This window comes from Muscardinus avellanarius (assembly GCF_963383645.1).
Source record: "Muscardinus avellanarius genome assembly, chromosome: 5".
Classification (NCBI taxonomy): Eukaryota; Metazoa; Chordata; class Mammalia; order Rodentia; family Gliridae; genus Muscardinus; species Muscardinus avellanarius.
Window position 1 is genome coordinate 132,654,859 of NC_137790.1, and position 17,885 is coordinate 132,672,743.

Sequence of the window (17,885 nt, forward strand, 5' to 3'; positions counted from 1 at the left end):
CATATTGATTTTGTCGAAGCCGTTTCAGTTTAAAAATTATTAACGTGCTCAGCCGGGTGTGGTGGTACCTGGGAATAAACCCAGTTCTTGGGAAGCTGATACAGGAGGATCACAAGTTTGAGGTCAGGCTCAGCAATTTAGTGAGACCCTGTTTCAAAATAAAATTAAAATAAGGTTGGGGGTGTAGCTCAGAGGTAGAATGACCCCTGGGATCAGTCCCCAGTGCCCCCCCCCAAATTATTGAAAAGTGCATAGCTGCCTTTTCAACAAAGCTCCAGGTAAAGTTCACAAGCCACTCTTTAAATAAGTGTCAAGTTGACCAAGCGAGGCGTAATCCCAGTACTCGGGAGTCTGAGATAGAAGGATCTCAAATTGGAGACCCGGTCTCAGCAACCTAGCAAGCCCCTGTTCCAAAATAATAAAATAAAATAAAAGGGCTGGGGGTGTAGCTGGGGAGTAAAAATGCCTCTGGGTTCAATCCCAAGTACCTACAAACAAAAACAAGGGCAGAAAAATCAACCAACCAACCAAACAAACAAACAAAAATCAACAACAACAAGAAGCCCTGACACCGATCGCCTGGCCCGCAGTACAACCCCGGGGCCTTCAGCGAAGTCCAGAAGGTCCCTGAGCCAGGCATGCCCAAGTGCTACTTACCGGAGGAGCGAAAACCGGAATAACTTTTTAAGGGCAGTCTCCACAAACCCTCAGACCGCGCAAAACCGATTGCTCTCTGCAACCACCAAACCCCGAAGCCCGGCGGCCTCTGCCGGGGAGGGCCTCCAGGAAGTCCGGCTGGTCCAGCCCGCCCGGCGGGCGCGGGAGGGATGCGGGGTCCCCGGGGCGCGGCCGGCTCAGCCAATGGGAGCGGCGCGGGACCCGAGCCGAGCCGCGGCGCTTTACGGCCGGGATGCGCAGCGCTCCGTCTCCCGGGAGACGGGCGGGGGGGGCTCCGAGTCCCGGCCCCCGGCGCGGGAGGCGGGCGGAGGACCCGCGAGGGCGATGGCGACGCGACACGGCCCGGGGCTCCCCGCCCGGGCGGCCCAGGCCTCGGGGAGCGTGGGGCCCCCACCCCCATAGATGCCGCCCGCCCCGGCCTGAGCGCGGCGGACTCACCCGTGCGCCCGGGCGGACGCCGGCTCCTATGGGCGCGGCGGCTGCGCCCTGTTTGCGGGTCCCCGCGGGCGCCGCTCCGCGCTCAGATCCCACCCCGCCGCCGCCCAGGCTCCGCAGGCCCGCGCCCCGGGTGGCCAGCCGGTCCCGGGCAGAGGAGGCTTGCAACCGGGTGAGCCCGCCCTGCAGCCAGGACGAAGGGGACCCTGGACCCTGAACGAGGCCCTGCGCCCCGAAACCAACCTGTGGCGACCCAATGCATCACCGTCGTCATCGTCATTATTATCATTAGTGGTGGTCGTGGTACTGCGGATTGAACCCAGGAGCATTTTATTTCTGAGCTACACTCTACTCCTGTTTTATTTTTTATGTTGAAACAGGGTCTCGCTGGGTAGCAGAGGGCCTCTATAAGTTGCTGAGGCTGGTCTGGAACCTGTGATCTGTCTGTCTCAGCTTCCCAAGAACTGGGATTAAGAGCATGCACCACCACGCTTAATTCTGTCTTGTTGTAATTGTTGAAGTTCCTTTTCTTAAGGAAAACTATCTTGGCCTGTAAGACTTTTAATTCTCTTTTCTACTTTTCAGGGTGTGCATTATTTTATTTATTTATTTATTTATTTATTTATTTATTTATTTATTTTGCAGTACTGGGGATGGAACCCAGGGCCATTCTACCTCCAAGCTACACCCCCCAGCTCTAGTTTTTAGTCTTTATTTTTTGAAACAGGGTCTCACTGAGTCGCGAAGAGCCTCGCTAAGTAGCTGAGGCTGTCAATAAAGCGCGATCCTCCTGTCTCCACCTCCCGAATGCTGGGATTACAAGCCTGTGCCACCACGCCCGGCCCAGGGTGTGCATTATATTATTTGTGCAATTTTGTGTACCTCCCCCGCACTCCCTCATACAGAAAATTGAACCTAGAGGCACTCCACTACTGAGCTATATCCCCAGACCTTTTAAATTTTTTTGTTTTTTTGAGGTAGGGTCTCTTTAAATCGTACAGGCTGGACTCCACTTTTGGATTCTCCTGCCTCAGCCTCCCGAGCAGCTGGGATAACAGGTGCGTGCCACCACACTCGGCCTTAATGTATAATTGAGTAGTACACCAAGTCCCATGCACACAGGGATCACTGCTGTGTGGCACTCTCTTGTGTTTCCCACCTCTGTGAAGGGCCCCCCCCCGTTGTTTTGCTAATAAATATTTGCTGAATGAACAAAGAAGGCTTAGGCAATGTTGGGGCTCGAGACGCACCACCCCAAAATGTGACGGTGGGGGAGGGGAGAGCAGGATGCCCCAGAATAAAATTTTGGTTATTCTGAGAAACTGCTGACACAGTATTGATTCTGCAAGCTGTCATTTTGATAAAAGAACTTGAAATGATAAAGAAAAAATTTTATTTGTAAAAAGCCTAGGTAAACCGGGCGTGATGTTTGGTGGCACACGTTTGTAATCCCAGCATTCGGGAGGCAGAGACGGGAGGATCGCAGTTCGTGGACAACTTCAGCTACTTAGCGAGGCCCTTCGCGACTCAGTGAGACCCTGTTTCAAAAAATAAAAAGACTAAAAACTAGGGCTAAGGTGTAGCTCGGAGGTCTAATGCCCTTGGGTTCCATCCCTGGTACCGCAAAAAAAAAAAAAAAAAAAAAAAAAAAAAAAAAAAAAGGGCAGCTCCAGACAAGTGTTACTACCTGAGAGCCTCTTGCGTGCATAGCAAGACATCTTTTATGCACCGTACATTCCTGCCCTCACCCCTATAACTCGTCCTCACCACCCCCCAGCACTCCTAAGCCTCTTCTTTCTGTAGCTAGCTCAGGGCGCCACCTAAGCTTCAATCATTGACCAACTTTCTTCAGGTCTTATTATTTTATGGCCGTCCATTTGCATGCACCTATGTAATTAAATATGGCTTCACTCTGGCTAACCTGTCTTATGTCAATTTAATTCGTGGACTAGCCCAAGAAGCCCAGTGGTAGAGGGAAGCCATTTTTTTTTTTTCTTCCCCAACAGCAGTATTTGAGGTGGCCTTGATTTTCACCCAGAGGAGACAGTGGCATCCTTAGGGGGCCAGTTGTTGAGGGGGTCTGAGGAGAGCAGGGAGTGCCCCGGGAGAGTAGGCCCAGCTGCAGAATGGAGACTCGAGAAGGGATTCGAGAAGACGAGAGCCCAGCATATTTGGGGGTGCTCTGGTCTGAAGGCTAGTATCCTCCTAAAATTCATATTTTGAAGGCTAACCTCATGACATGGAGCAAGCGCCCTTATAAAAGAGATTTCAGAGAGCCTGTTTGCCCCTCCCACCAAGGGAATGTTCCAGAATCAGGCCCATTTTACCCACCGTGCACTGTGCCAATCTCTGAACTGGCAACTTTTTCTACAGAAAGCTCGTCCACGAGGTGGCCATGTGTGATGGCAGAGCTAGTCTCAAACCTGCCTCTGTGATGACGGGGCTCGAAGACATTCATAGGATATTCATGGGCCATGATATGGAAAAAGCTGACCGGAAGCTAGGATGGACTCTATGGGTCACACACGCGTGAATAAAGCTCATCAATAGTTACCATCGTGACCCCACGTGTCAGAGGTAGTATCTGTAGCCCTAAAATTGGTGATTTTTTATTTTTTATTTTTATTTTTTGTGGTGCTAGGATGGAACCCAAGGGCATTCTATGTCCAAGCTACACCCCCAGCCTTATTTTTTATTATTTACTTTTCAAACGGTCTCATTGAGTTGCAAAGGGCCTCACTAAGTAGCTGAGGCTGCCCGTGAACCACGATCCTCCTGTCTTAGCCTCCCAAATGCTGGGATTACAAGTGTGCGCCACCACACCTGGCTAAATTGATGATTTTTTAAAAGTTAAATGTTAAGTAGGAGCATGTGAAATGAGTTATATGTAGAAAAGCAAATTATTAAGAGCAGGTGAAGCAGGCTAAGCCTAGAATGTTGATTCAGGAACTAAGTCTCGAGCGTTTATTTAGGCTCTTCCTTGGTTTTATGGGGATTCCCTGCGAAGGCGCCATCTTTGGAACAGGTAAGGCCTCAAACTCCGTATCTGCTGGCACCCTGATCTTGGGCTTCTTACCCAGAATTGTAAGCAATACCTTCCTGTTGTTTAGAAACTGTCCAGGCCAAGGTATTTTGTGATAGCCTAGACAGACTAAGATGGGGGTGTAAGGACAGGCAGGCTCGATTGTGTAATTCCTTGCTGTAGCTTGACGCTGATGTAAGATTGTTCCACCTTTGGGGTTGGCAGTGTGGGCACAGTTTCTAGGTGTGGAGCAGGTACAGTCTCTAAGAGAAGGTAGAATTGAAAGACCACAGGGAGCCGGGGTGGTGGCGCACACTTGTGATCCCAGTACTTGGGAGGCTGAGACAGGAGGATCTGGGTTTGTAGACAGCCTCAGCTACTTAGTAAGGCCCTCTGCAATTTAGTGAGACCTTGTTTCAAGATAAAGACTAAATATAGGACTGGGAGTATAGCTCAGAGATAGAATGCTCCTGGAATCCATCCCTAGTACCGCAAAAAAAAAAAAAAAAAAAAAAAACAAAGGCCTCAGAGTTGAAGTTTCCAAAGCTTGCTGATTCTTCCCCCCTTATTCTTGGTTCTTCCCTCCATAATTGTTTTTCCTACTCTTCTATTCTGATAAATAACCCTGACTTGATGGGTGAGGATCAGAAAATCCTGGTTGGGGAATAGCTCAAAGATACTACTTAATAATGATATTTTCTTATAAAACTTAAGGAATTCAGCTTTTAAAAGACCAACAAGGAATAATTTACTGAATGCTTGCCATGTGCCTTCTAGGCCACTGCTTCTAGTTCTCACAACAGCCCATTAATTATATTTATTTTACAAAGAGACTTGAAGCCCTTCAGGAGTTACAGGACCGAGATATAGAACCCAGCCTCGGGGGGTTGAAAAGTTCATGTTAAGGGAGCCTGTTACTAGAAAAGTACTGTGCTTGCAAAGAGCCAGGGTTCTGAGGGTCCCAAAGTCCAGATTAGCCTGCCCCAAAGCCACAGCCATGCCTTGCGCCCGGGTTAGACAAAGCGGTCTGCGATTCCTCAGCTGGCTGGTTTGTGCCGCTTTCCTCTCTGGGATGTCTCGAGTGGAGCACATCCCAGTGTGCGCTGCTTTTTCTACCTACCCATTCTAGGGAGCCCAGACATCGGAGCTGGGAACAGCTGCTTATGACTTGGCAGAACTGAAACGGAAAGATGTCGCCTCAGAACAAAACACTGTGAAAGGTATTGAGCTTAAGTATGAAACATATTTTTTGAAGTTTTTGCAACTTTCTTTTTCGGTACTAGAGATTGAACCCAGGGGCATTCTACCTCTGAGCTACACCCCCAACCCTATTTTTATTTTTTTGTTTTGAAACAGGGTCTCAAGTTGCGGAGAGCCTCACCAAGTAGCTGAGGCTGGCCATGAACCTGCGATCCTCTTGTCTCAGCCTCCCAAGTACTGAGATTACAAGTGTGCACCACCACGCCCATCTTCTTAAACTTTATTTTCATAATTCTAAGGAAGTACCTAGATGCTGTTCAGCCTCAAACTTTCTCTCACCAATTTGCTCATAGATAATCAGATTTATCTTATTTTTTTGGTACTGGGAATTGAACCCAGTGGCACTTTACCACTGGGCTATATCACCAGCACTTTTTCTTTCTTTCTCTCTTCCTTCTTTCTTCCTTTCTTTCTTTCTTTCTTTCTTTCTTTCTTTCTTTCTTTCTTTCTTTCTTTCTTTCTTTTTCCAGTACTGGGGATGGAACCCAGGGACATTCTACCTCCAAGCAACACTCCCAGACCTATTTTTTTTTATTCTTTATTTTGAAATGGTCTCACTAAGTTGTGAAGGGCCTCACTAAGTAGCTGAGGCTGGCCATGAACCACGATCCTCCTGTCTCAGCCTCCCAAATGCTGAGATCACAAGCATGCATCACCACGCCCGGCTGGTGTGTTATGATTGTCCATCATCATGATAGGGCTGGGGGTACAGCTCAGAGGTAGAGTGCCCCTGGGTTCCATCCTCAGTACCGCAAAAAACAAAAAGTGTTTTGGAATTATTTGATTTGCACAAGTTTTTCTCTAAATACCTTTCCTCTTGTGTTGTTCAGGAACATTTTTAATTATCTTTATAGATTTGCAGTTTTCCCTCTTGGCAGCACATTGGACTCACCTGGGGAGTCTTATGAACTGTGGATGCCTCTGTCAACCCCAGAGACCCTGAGTTAATTGGCCAAGGGCCTGCTCATAGTTTTCAAAGCTCCTCAGTTGATTCAAATGTGCAGTCAGGGTTGAACCCCACTAGCTTAATAAACCTTCAGTGGCAAGCTGTGTAATCCTCCTTTCCCTTCTGTGGCCCAGCCGCCCCTCTCTGCTGATCACTCCATCTCAAAATGAGCAGGTGTCCATCTCAATTAGACTGAGAGTTTAGACAGGCATCTTTGAATTTCTGGAGCTCAATGCAGGACCTAGCACTTAACAGACTTTTGGTAAATGATAAATTTTGTTTAATGTTACCAACATTCACCGGGGTCTTCCAAATGCCAGCCACTGCAGCACTCAGCCATTGCTAGAACAAGCTAACTGGCCCCCCAGTGAGAGCGTGCAGTCATGGCAGGGTGGCTGGTGTAGAAAGGGCAGTCTGTGGAGCCGGGCGTGGTGGCTCACGCTTGTAATCCCAGTACTTGGGAGCTTGAGACAGGAGGATCGTGCCAGCCTCAGTTCTTAGGCTCTCAGCAACTTACTCTGTTTCAAATAAAATATAAAAGAGGTCAGGTAGAAGGCCCCTGGGTCCTATCCCCAGTACCACAAAAAAAGAAAAAGAATACAGGAAGGTCCAGATTTAAAAAAAATAGTAACTTAAAGTTCTTGTTATACTTTCAAAAAAATCATGTGGCCCTTTCAATATTGGAACTGCTAGGCAATGACATTCACAGTATTTTGTCATTTTTTATAAATCTCATAGAAATATACTTTAAAGTGTAAACATAAAACACTAGATAATGCTATTATTTATAACTGTTTTAACAATTTAAGTTGTAGTTATGTCATTGGAAATATTTTAAAGCTATTCACGTTGACTGCTAATATTTTTTTAAAGTTTATATACATCTAATGTAATTTTTGGTTTGACACAAACTAGTATTGCAATTTTTCTTGGCTTTCTGTTCATAAGGAATTTTCTGAAGAAATAGTAACTTCTCAAGAATTGTGAATAAACACATTTTTACATTTAAAGATTTAAAAAAAAAAAAAAAGGTAGTCTGTGGTGGCCAGGTAGCCCGGACTTTCCTTCTAGTCTCACTGCAGATACAAATATGAACTTCTCTCCTGTTTTGGGTAAAAGAGGCTCCGCCTGAACGCCCAAGAAGATAAGAGAACGGGAGGGAAGGAGCCTGGCTTGGTAGTAAGCACCGGACGCGGAAGTCTCGTGTATATATAGTGATAAGCCCCGCCCCCAGCATCAGAGCCAATCAGCGGGCGCGGTGCGGGTCCTGTGTCCAGGCCAGAGCCCAGAGCGGCTCGTTCGGGGGCGGGGCCGGGCGGCCCTCGACGCGCTCGGGCTCCGTTGGCCGGCCTCCGCGGTAACGGTCGGGCAGGGCGGCGGGCAGGTGGCGGGCTGGGCTGCTGTGCCGGCGGCGGGGCGGCCGAGGGAGGTGAGTGAGCCCGCGCTGTCGCCCCGGGCAGGTTGGTGCTCGGATAGCCTGATTGGGATCCCGGCTCCCCCGCCTTTATTAGCCTAATAAAGCCTGTGGTGCTCCCCGGCGTGCTCCCCTTCCCCGGCGGTGCTCCCCGGGCCGAGCTCCCCAGTCGGTGCTTCCCGGGCTGTGCTCCCCGGCGTCACCCCCCTCCCCGGCGGTGCTCCCCGGGCCGAGCTCCCCAGTCGGTGCTTCCCGGGCTATGCTCCCCGGCGTCACCCCCCTCCCCGGCGGTGCTCCCGGGCCGAGCTCCCCAGTCGGTGCTTCCCGGGCTGTGCTCCCCGGCGTCACCCCCCTCCCCGGCGGTGCTCCCGGGCCGAGTTCCCCAGTCGGTGCTTCCCGGGCTGTGCTCCCTAGCGTGCTCCCCCCTCCCCGGCGGTGCTCCCCGGGCCGAACTCCCTTCCCCGAAGTGGTGGGTTAAGCGGGGCAATGACCGCAAAGCTCCGGGTCGCACCGTCAGCTAGGTTCTGGGTTCCTGGCAGGTGCGGTGATAATCCACTCGCCGGAGTCCACCCAGATTCTCACTGGCTTCTTGGGCAGGTGACCAAGATATTGTGAAGATGGGAACCTGGAGCCGGGCGTGGTGGTGCATCCTTGCGATTCCAGCATTCGGGAGGCTGAGACTGGAGGATCGCGGTTCGCGGCCAGCCTCAGCTACTTAGTGAGGTCCTTTGCAACTCAGACCCTGTTTCAAAATAAAGAATAAAGCCGGGCGTGGTGGCGCACGCTTGTAATCCCTGCACTTGGGAGGCTGAGACAAGAGGATTGCACAGGTTCGAAGCCAGCCTCAGCTACTTAGGCTCTCAGCAACTTAGACCTCCTTGTTTCCAAAGACAGCATAAAATAGGTCTGGGAATATAGCCGGAGGTAGAAAACACTCTGGGTTCCACCCCTAGTACCACACACACACAAAAGGGTTCCATCCCTGGGTTCCATCCCCAGACCCGAAAGAAAAAAAAAAAAAAAAAAAAAAAAACGATGGGAACCTGGGGGAGTTGGGGAGGTGAGAGCCCCTTTCTCTGGGTTCCCTGCACTCTTGACTATGCAGGGGACCTTGATACTTCTTCTTTTTTAAAAAATATATTTTTGGTACTGGGGATGGGACCCAGGGGCATTTTACCTCCGAGCTACACCTCTAGCCTAATTTTTTTTTTCTTTATCTTGAAGCAGGGTCTCACTGAGTTGCAGAGGGCTTCACTAAGTAGCTGCGGCTGGTCACAAACCTGCGATCCTCCCAAGTATTGGGATTCCATGCGTGCGCCACCATGCCAGGCTTGCCGCTTTATTTTTAATCATAATAATGAGCGCTGCAGGCATTGCCCATTGGCTACATGAGGTGTTTTTGCTTTTCTTCTGATATTGTCTAGAACTGTGCCTCCCCTGCCCCCACCTTTTAGGGAAGAAAGGGGTAGCAGCTTGTAGTTTTACTGGTAGGTCTTGTCTCCCAGCGGGGAAGGCCTGTTCAGGCCCTTTGTGTAACCTCTCCTGGGGCTGCCTGACTTGGTGGAGATGATATCCAGCCTTAATCCCCTTATTATTAGCGGTAGATTGTTTTGTTTTGTTTTTTGAAGATTTAAAGAAGTTTATTAAAAAGACAGAAACACAGAAAATAGTTACAGCCCCATGCCAAAATAGCACAAGGGGGGAGGGTGGCCCGGGCCAACTCACCTCTCCCCCAAGTTTGTTTTTTCTTAGCATTAAATAGCAGGTTGGAATATTTTCGGCGTAGTGTTTGCATGAATAGAGAGTAGAGCTTTTAAAGCATTATATTCATTTGTTGCAAAATTTGAAATACATCCTTTCGAGAAAGCTTCTGATTTTGGTGGCATTCATTTGAGAAAGAATGGTTACTGGTTATGTTTTGTCACTTCCAGCTTTTGCCCCTAGTGTGGAGAAAAGTTATTAAAATTTTAATGTATGGTGCATGGTCTGGGAGCTTCAGACCTTCAAAGGCAGTTTGACCAAAAGCTCTCGGGAAATATGGATCATGTCAGTATATCCATCTTTCAGCTCTTCTACACTTATGTCATGTGCAAACCAACTCCTGCCCCCCTCCATACCTGCTCCTAAAGTTTTCCTTTGGATATGTTAGGACACTGATTAAAACAGCAGCTTCTGCCTTGGCCCTGGGAGGCATTTGGTCTCTTCCTGTGACTTTCTTTCCTTTTTCTTTCTTTTCTTTTTTTTGTTTTTTTGCGGGTCTGGGGATGGAACCCAGGGGCATTCGACCTTTGAGCTACATCCCCTGCCCTATTTTTTATTCTTTATTTTGAAACCAGGTCTCACTAAGTTGCGGAGGGCCTCACTAAGTAGCTGAGGCTGTCCGCGAACCGCGATCCTCTGGTCTCAGCCTCCTGAATGCTGGGATGACAAGCGTGCACCACCACGCCTGGCTCTTCCTGTGACTTTCAGAGCTCCAATCCTATGTTCTGTTGGTGTTAAGTGGGGGAAAGGCTACCGTCAGTTATTCAGCTGGACCTCAGAAAAGGAGGGCTTGACCACAGGTGCAAAAGAATTCTTCCTGCCTTTGCTTTTGTGACCAGCGGTGGCTCGAGACTGCTTCGGCGTAGTGCCCTCACAAGGCAGTGCATCCTACCTGTGGAAGCCAGAAATCAGAAGTGACATAGACTTGAACAGCCAGACAAATGTTTCAACAAAGCAGGGAGAGGAGGAGCAGGGTGGGAGGAGGGAGGAGCCGTGGGGCGCAGTAGAGCCGTGAGCAGTTTCTGCTGCTGTTTGACCTTTGGTTCTGCGGTTATAGTACAGCGGCCCCTGCTCTGCGGGAAACCCAGGACCATTCTTACTAAAGCTCAGACGTTTCATGATTTTGGTTTGTATCTTTTTGAAACAGATGAAGCTCCAGTTTCAGACATGAGATTCGTTCTATCACCTTGAATGACCAGGTGTAAGGTGCAGGCGGAACGTGCTATGACTGAGGTATGGCCGGGGCGGATGACTAGGTGTGGGAGTTGGAGGGGCTCTAACATTTATTGAATACTATACTAGATGTATTGGCTGTTTCTTTTTGACCTTTCCATCATTGTCTCAGGTAGATATTTTAGACTTGTCAAGTTTAAAATAAGTTGTAGTAACATAGCCAGGCACGGTGGCCCATACCTATAATCCCAGTGAGCTGGGAGGCTGAGGCAGGAGGATTGCAAGTTTGAGGCAAGTCTTGGCAATTTAGAAAGACTTGTCATAAAATAGAACATAAAAGGGGCTGGGACAGAGGTCTTCCAGGTGGGGTAGAATGCTCCTGGGTTCAATCTCTAGTACTACAAAAACTCACCCAAAACATAAGGTAACACGGTGGTTACCAACTCCGATTACCAGCTTTGTCCTGCTGGGTGCTGGACATTGTTCTGTCATTTATTTATTTATTTATTATTGTGGTATTGAGGATGGAACCCAGGGGCATTCTACCTCTGAAATACACCCCCAGCCCTATTTTTTATTCTTTATTTTTGAAACAGGGTCTCACTATGTTGCAGAGGGCCTCACTAAGTAGCTGAGGCTGTCCATGAACTGCGATCCTCCAGTCTCAGCCTCCCAAATGCTGGGATTACAAGCGTGCACAACCACGCTCAGCTTATTTTGTGTTTTGAAACAGGGTCTTGTTAAGTTGCCAGGCCTGGTGTGGAGCCCGCTTCCTCCTGTCTAAGCCTCCCGAGTACAGGTGTGCAGTACTGTACCTGGCTGTGAAAGGTTTTGTAAGAATGATTTCAAGCCTTTCTTCAGAGATTTCATTTGTACCTGCCACGTACTTAGAAGTGCTAGCAACCTGGGACCTTCTCAAGGTCCTAGAATAACCAGAAGGGAGGAAGCAGGTTTCAGGGTGTGTGAGAGCTACTCTGCTTCTGGGTCACCCTCATCCTCGGGGCTTAGCCCCTCCAGGTCATGCTTTAAGTTGGGGTGGCTTTGAACTTCAGTGTCCATTTACACAGCTCTTCTTTGGAATAAGCCAAGGTTTTCAGGGAATAAGTCAGTTCTCATCTTTTTGGTGACTTTTTTTCTTTTTCCTTTGGTGCTGGGGATTGAACCCAGGGGCATTCTACCTCTGAGCTACACCCCAGCCAGATTTTATTTTTTTGAAACAAGGCGTTGCCTAAGTTGTGGAGGGCCTAATTTGAAAACCTGGCATTCTCCTTTCTCAGCCTAAGTACTGGGATTGCAGAAGTGTGTCCCCATGCCCAACTGACAGGTTCTTTGGCAGCTCTGCGTACCTGATATACGGAGGTTTTAAGGTCCACAGCCATGGCCTTGTGGGAGCCCAAAGCAGCCTGTTCCTGCTGTGGCCGCATTGCGGTGCCCTCCTGTGGCTACTCGTGATAATTAACACTCCTTCCTCCTCTGTGTCCCTGAGACTAGTCTTTTCTGAATTGATTGACTCTGTATACATTCTTTCTTGATAGCTGCAAATAGCTAGAGATTTTGAATTAAACTCTTTCCAGTGCCCACTCAAGCTCTAAAATTCCATGCTCCTAATGAAGGTGGTTTTGCTTTTGGGAAAGAAGAATTATATCTTTATGTCAAAGAAAGTAAGGACTTTTCCCCTAGAATGGCAGTCTTGGATAACAAGAGCAAGTACTGGCAGGGTAGATTAAGTATAAACTGTGTGTGCGTGTGCGTGTGCGTGTGTGTGTGTGTGCGCGCACGCGCGCGCGAGAGAGAGAGACAGACAAACAATCCTTTTTGCTAGCTTATGATCTACTTAGAAAGTGACATTCCAGCCAGGCACGGTGGCGCACACTTGTAATCCGAGCATTCGGGAGGCTGAGACTGGAGGATCGTGGTTCAGGGCCAGCCTCAGTTACTTAATGAGGCCCTCTGTAACTTAGACCCTGTTTCAAATTAAAAAGAATAAAAAAGCCGGGCGTGGTGGCGCACGCTTGTAATCCCCGCGCTTGGGAGGCTGAGACAGGAGGATCGCGCAGGTTCGAAGCCAGCCGCGTGCGCTGGCTTAGGAGACCCTGTTTCCAAATAAAAATGTAAAAATAGGTCTGGGAGTGTAGCCCAGAAGTAGAAGGGCTTCCAGGAACCCCAGTACCACCAAAAAAAAAAAAAAAAAAAAAAAAAAAAAGAATAAAAAACAGGGCAGGGGGTGTAGCTCGAAGGCTGAATGCCTCTGGGTTCCATCCCCAGATCTCCCCCCCCCAAAAAAAAAAAAGAAAGTGACATTCCATCAGTCCATAGAGCTCAGTGAATTGTCCCACTGGCCAGTTCACGGGTCAGATGCAGAGCTTCTCAATTTTTAGGTGGCAGCCAAATGTTTGCTTGTTTTCTTCCATCCATTTTCTTCATGGTCATAGAGATGGAACCCAAAGCTATATCTCCAGCCCCCCAGAATGTTTTATTTCCAGAAGAGAACATTATAAAATAGGGCTTATTCAAGTGATTCCTATAGTCAGCTACCTAGGAAGTCATCAAGTTTCCTGCAGGGCCTAATTTGCCCGGCAGGAGTTCTGGGTACTTGCAAATACAACTTCCTTTAACTCCTGTTGAAATTTTCTTTCTTTCCTTTTTTTTTTTTTGTTTTTATTTTGTTTGTTTTGTTTTGTTTTGTTTAGGCAACTCAAATTTATTTATTGCCACTTTCTACTTCTTCTGATTGCATAAAAGAAACAATGTCACCAACAGCCCCTAAAGCCCAGGAGTCTGGTCAATTATCCAACAGTTTCATGATGGAAAAAAAGGTAAACTTGAAATCTTTTAAGCCAATGTTTGCTAGAATATGTGCCAAAGGACGGTAGATCAACAAATGTGAAAACTGTATTTTTAAAAGAATTCTTTGCTCAGATGACTTGGGAATGATAAGACTGTTAAGTGTTTTTATTACTGTAAGACTTCACAGTAAAGTGTTTTCCTTCTTAATGTTAACACTAGCTGGAATATTTCATTATACTAGTGTTCCACAGTACACACTTTGGAAAATGCCATTCCTGCTATTTTCAGAATTTAGAATCCGTTAACTTTATCCTCTTTCTTAATATACAAGAGGTGTTAGGTGAGAAGTTGTATAATCATTCAAAAACTTGTGACCATATGTACAGAACATTTTGTTTTTAATTAATTAAAATAGGCATCCACTGAGATACCCACACAGAGCTCTTGGCTCCTAAAACAAACAGCGGTGATGATTTCAGTTCTGCCTTCACCAAGTAATTAAGCTCTGTGATCAGAAGGCCCGAGGCAAAATGAGGGCAAAGAGGAGGAAAAGGCCGGCAGCTAAGGATTTCTTTGGTACTGGGGCTAGCTCGGCGGTAGAGCGTGTCCTGGCACGCTCGAGGCCCAGGGTTACGTCTCCAGCACTGGAAACATGAGGAAGGCTCATTTGCTGGGAGCTGTGGTATCGGAGAGCTATCAGGGCAGTTTGTTCCTTCCTTTGAGCTGAGAGGTGCTTATGTCTGAGGGGCGTTTAGATGTGAAGTATCATAGTACTTTTAGTTTGTTTATTATTCATCTTATTAAGCTATTTATGCACTGTATCACTAATAAAAACATGCATTGGAAACTTAGATAATCTTTTTCTCTTTGAACTTCTCTATCAGGGAACCTTTTTACAAATGTTTAAGTACTTAAACATCAAATACCTCACATAGTGATTTCAAAATGGATCGTTGTACTTATATTTATTTTATTATTTGTAATGCTGGGCATGAAACCCCGGGCATTCTACCTCCAAGCTATACCCCAGCCCTATTTTGTATTCTGTATTTTGAAACAGGGCCTCACTGAGGCTGTTTGTGAACTGCAATTCTCCTGTCTCAGCCTCTCAAATGCTGGAAATACAAGCGTGCACCACCACGCCTGGCTTGTACTTATATTTAAATACAGATTATATGACTAGAGTATAGTTCACAGGTAGCGCTAAAGCTCTTGGCTCAATCATTAGCACCAAAAACAAGCAACCCTAGCCAGCTAGCTAACAAACAGATGACGACAAAACACACTTAAATGCACAATATTAATAGGTTTTTAATCTACTTTTTTTTTTTCTGGTGCTGGGTACTGACCCCAGGGTCTGGTGTATGCTAAGAATGTGCTCTATCTGAGCTATACTCCCGGCCTCTAAGTATGTTATTTTAAAAATAATTTATTTCTATTATTATCCTTATATCCTTGTTACTTTTTTCTTATGCCTGTTATGTTTTTATTCGCGTAATCTAGAGCGTTGGCATTCCTTCTCAATTTAGGACGTAGGTTCGTATTTACAACTGGTTACAAGACTTGAGCGTACCTTCAGGGTGGTTATACTCGGTCTGTTATTTAGATGGACAGGCTCTTTTCCATAGTCTGTTCCTTGTGTGATAGATGCTCTGCCTAAACCATTTGCTCCTTCTGATAAGGTGTGTTTGACTGTGTGTGTGTCCCTAGTCATTTTTAAAATGACACTTGTTTCCTAGTGACTCATCTTTTCCTTGCTATTCAGTCTTACCGAGTTTACAGCTATTTTTTTCCTGAGTGGGGTCTTTTCTGGTTCACTTTAATGTATTTAGCTCACTGAAATTATGAGATGTTTTATTATTCATTTTGTTTTAATTTATCCGCGAAGGCCTACATGAGTATAATACAGTCATTTCTGTTTATTTGCAGACTTCTAGTCTGTTACTGATTTTATTAGAAATGGTGTATTTTTAATCAGATATGTGTAACAATTTGTTTGGGAGAAAGTCCTGTTACTTTGAAAACACAGGAAACGATGTGTAAGAGGGTGTTTATTCACTTTCTATCTTTGAGTTGATCCGTTCTTTTCTCCTTGTAATTGTAGCAGGAAGAAGCAGAGTGGGAAAGCATAAATGTGCTGTTGATGCGGCACGGCTTAAAACCTTTGTGTCTAGTCAAAAGAACAGATTTTAAAGGTAATCAGATCTCATGTTTGCCCCTTAAGGTAAAAAGCTTCTTTTTCCTTTAAAAAATCTTTTTCGTAAAAAATTCTCTCACTTGACTTTTGTTTTTACTATCTGTATTATGTCTTTAAAAATGTAGATCTCATCATTTTTGATAAACAGTCATCACAAAGGATGAGAGAGAACCTGAAAACGTTAATGGAAGAAACGGCACGCCAGCAGAACATGATGCGGGAGCTTATAGAAACGAATCAGCAGCTCAAGTAAGGCGGCAGGAAGGTCCCTTCGAACTGCACCCAACAGCCGCTTGACAGGGGTCCTGGGATCTAAGGTTCCATTTTGATTAAACATTAAACTTAAAAATATTTTTATAGCCAGGCGTGGTGGTGCACGCTTGTAATCCCCGCGCCTGGGAGGAGAGACAGGAGGATCGTGCAGGTTCGAAGCCAGCCGCGCTGTCTTAAGAGACCCTGTTTCCAAATAAAAAAAATAATATAAAATAGGTCTGGGAGTGTAGCCCGGAGTTAGAAGGGTTTCCGGGAACCCCAGTACCACCAAAAAAAAAAAAAAAAAAATTTATAGGTAAAGAAGTATTAGGTCTTTGGGTAATAGTTTAGCAGAAACATGTATTGCGCTCTATTTCTTCAGTTAATCCTTGCTGTAAGAGAAGCTGGGGCTGGACATGTAGCTCAGTGGCAGAGTAAGTCCTTCCCGTGGGTGAGGCCCTGGGTACGCTTGGTGATCTGGTGATTTTTTGTACTGAGGGAAAGAATTGTGTGTCTGTTGAATTAGAAACGAACTTCAGCTAGAACAAAGCCGAGCAGCCCATCAGGAACAACGAGCTAACGACTTAGAACAGATTATGGAGAGTGTGAAAGCCAAAGTTGGTGAACTGGAGGACGAGTCCCTGAACAGGGTTTGCCAGCAACAGAATACAATAAGAGACCTTCAGAAGGAGCAGAAAACCTTACAGGTATCAAGTTGCGTGTTTGCTGAGATGATGGTTGGCGTCGTGACGGCTCACGATGGCCCCGGGTGGCTTCCATGTTGCTTAATTCGGAAACACTGCTCATTTGGTTTCCAGAATATCTTTCCTTTGTTCTCATCAGTCATTTTTCGATTCTTTTGTTGTTGTTCTTGTTACCTTCCTCACCTTTTTGTGCTGGAATTCTCCCACGCTCAGCCCTTAGATCTTATTTTCTCTGTACTCTAACTCCCTCGCTCCCTCCAGTTCACAGCTCCCAGATTTTTATCTCTAGCCCAGACCTCTCCCCCAACTCCAGACTCAGTTACCTGCCTGCTTAGCGCTAATAGGCATCTAGAACTTTATATGCCTAAAACAAAGTTATTATAAAACGGCAATATTACAACATTGAATATATAATGTTTTAATTATAGAGAAATTTGGGTGTTTATTGTGATTAAGGAAAATGAATCCTTAGTGCTGTTAGCAAGTTGGGAAAATGAAAGTGCCCCTGGAGCATAATTATTTCAGAGTTTGACACTTCTATTTTAGTATACAATCATTTCCAGTTGTAGACTGGTCTAGTGCTCTGTATTTTACAGTTGAGAACAAGGAACTATTGATTTGGCAAAGAGGTCAAGGGAATTAGCAAATTTTTGAGGTATAGTGAAATATTGGAAGACAAGTCATGTTATAGGATGTTAATATAATGGAAATCCAATATTTTTTTGTTTAGTGTAATTTTTTTGAGATTCACCCATGTGGCTGCAAGCTGTGGTTTGAATAAGTCTCCAAGGTCCATGTGTTGAAGGATTGGTTCCCAAGGTGGTACTCTTAGCAGCTGGAAAGATGACTGACAGCACTGCATGTAACAAGAACAACAAAAATACCTGAGGCAACTGACTCGCAAAGAGAAAATGCTTGCTTTGGCTGACAGTTCTAGACATTCCAGCCTAAGAAAAAGTAGCTCCAATTCTTTAGGCCAAAAACAAATGACCCCATTTCTCTGGGTCTCGGATTAGGCCCAAGCCTCATGGTGACCGTGGGGCATAGAAAACCCACTTAAAGTCACAGGCCAGGAAGCAGAGAAGTGGAGATGGGGACCCACGACCCCCTTCGAGGGCATGGCCCCAAAGACCCGAGGGTCTCCCAATAGACCCCACGTCCCAAATGTTCCTCCGGCTGAGAGAGATGTCTTGGTAATGTGTGGGCCAGATAGGGAAAGGGCTCCTCACTCAGCTGTGAAACATATGCTAATGAAA

The 17,885-nt window shown here is 46.4% G+C and overlaps 1 protein-coding gene across 1 annotated transcript in view; it reads left to right on the forward strand.

Moving 5' to 3' along the window:
- Nucleotides 1–12,365: 12,365 nt before the first annotated feature.
- Nucleotides 12,366–17,885, forward strand: part of CEP70 (centrosomal protein 70) — a gene marked incomplete at its 3' end in the record, with an annotated part of 34,183 nt that continues 28,663 nt past the window's right edge. Inside the window, exons 1-5 of the mRNA XM_080695764.1 lie at nucleotides 12,366–12,396; nucleotides 13,432–13,505; nucleotides 15,581–15,671; nucleotides 15,799–15,922; nucleotides 16,452–16,632. Of these exons, the coding sequence (XP_080551890.1) occupies nucleotides 13,437–13,505; nucleotides 15,581–15,671; nucleotides 15,799–15,922; nucleotides 16,452–16,632 (465 nt within the window). The 5' untranslated portion in view covers nucleotides 12,366–12,396; nucleotides 13,432–13,436. The remainder of the gene's footprint in view (nucleotides 12,397–13,431; nucleotides 13,506–15,580; nucleotides 15,672–15,798; nucleotides 15,923–16,451; nucleotides 16,633–17,885) is intronic.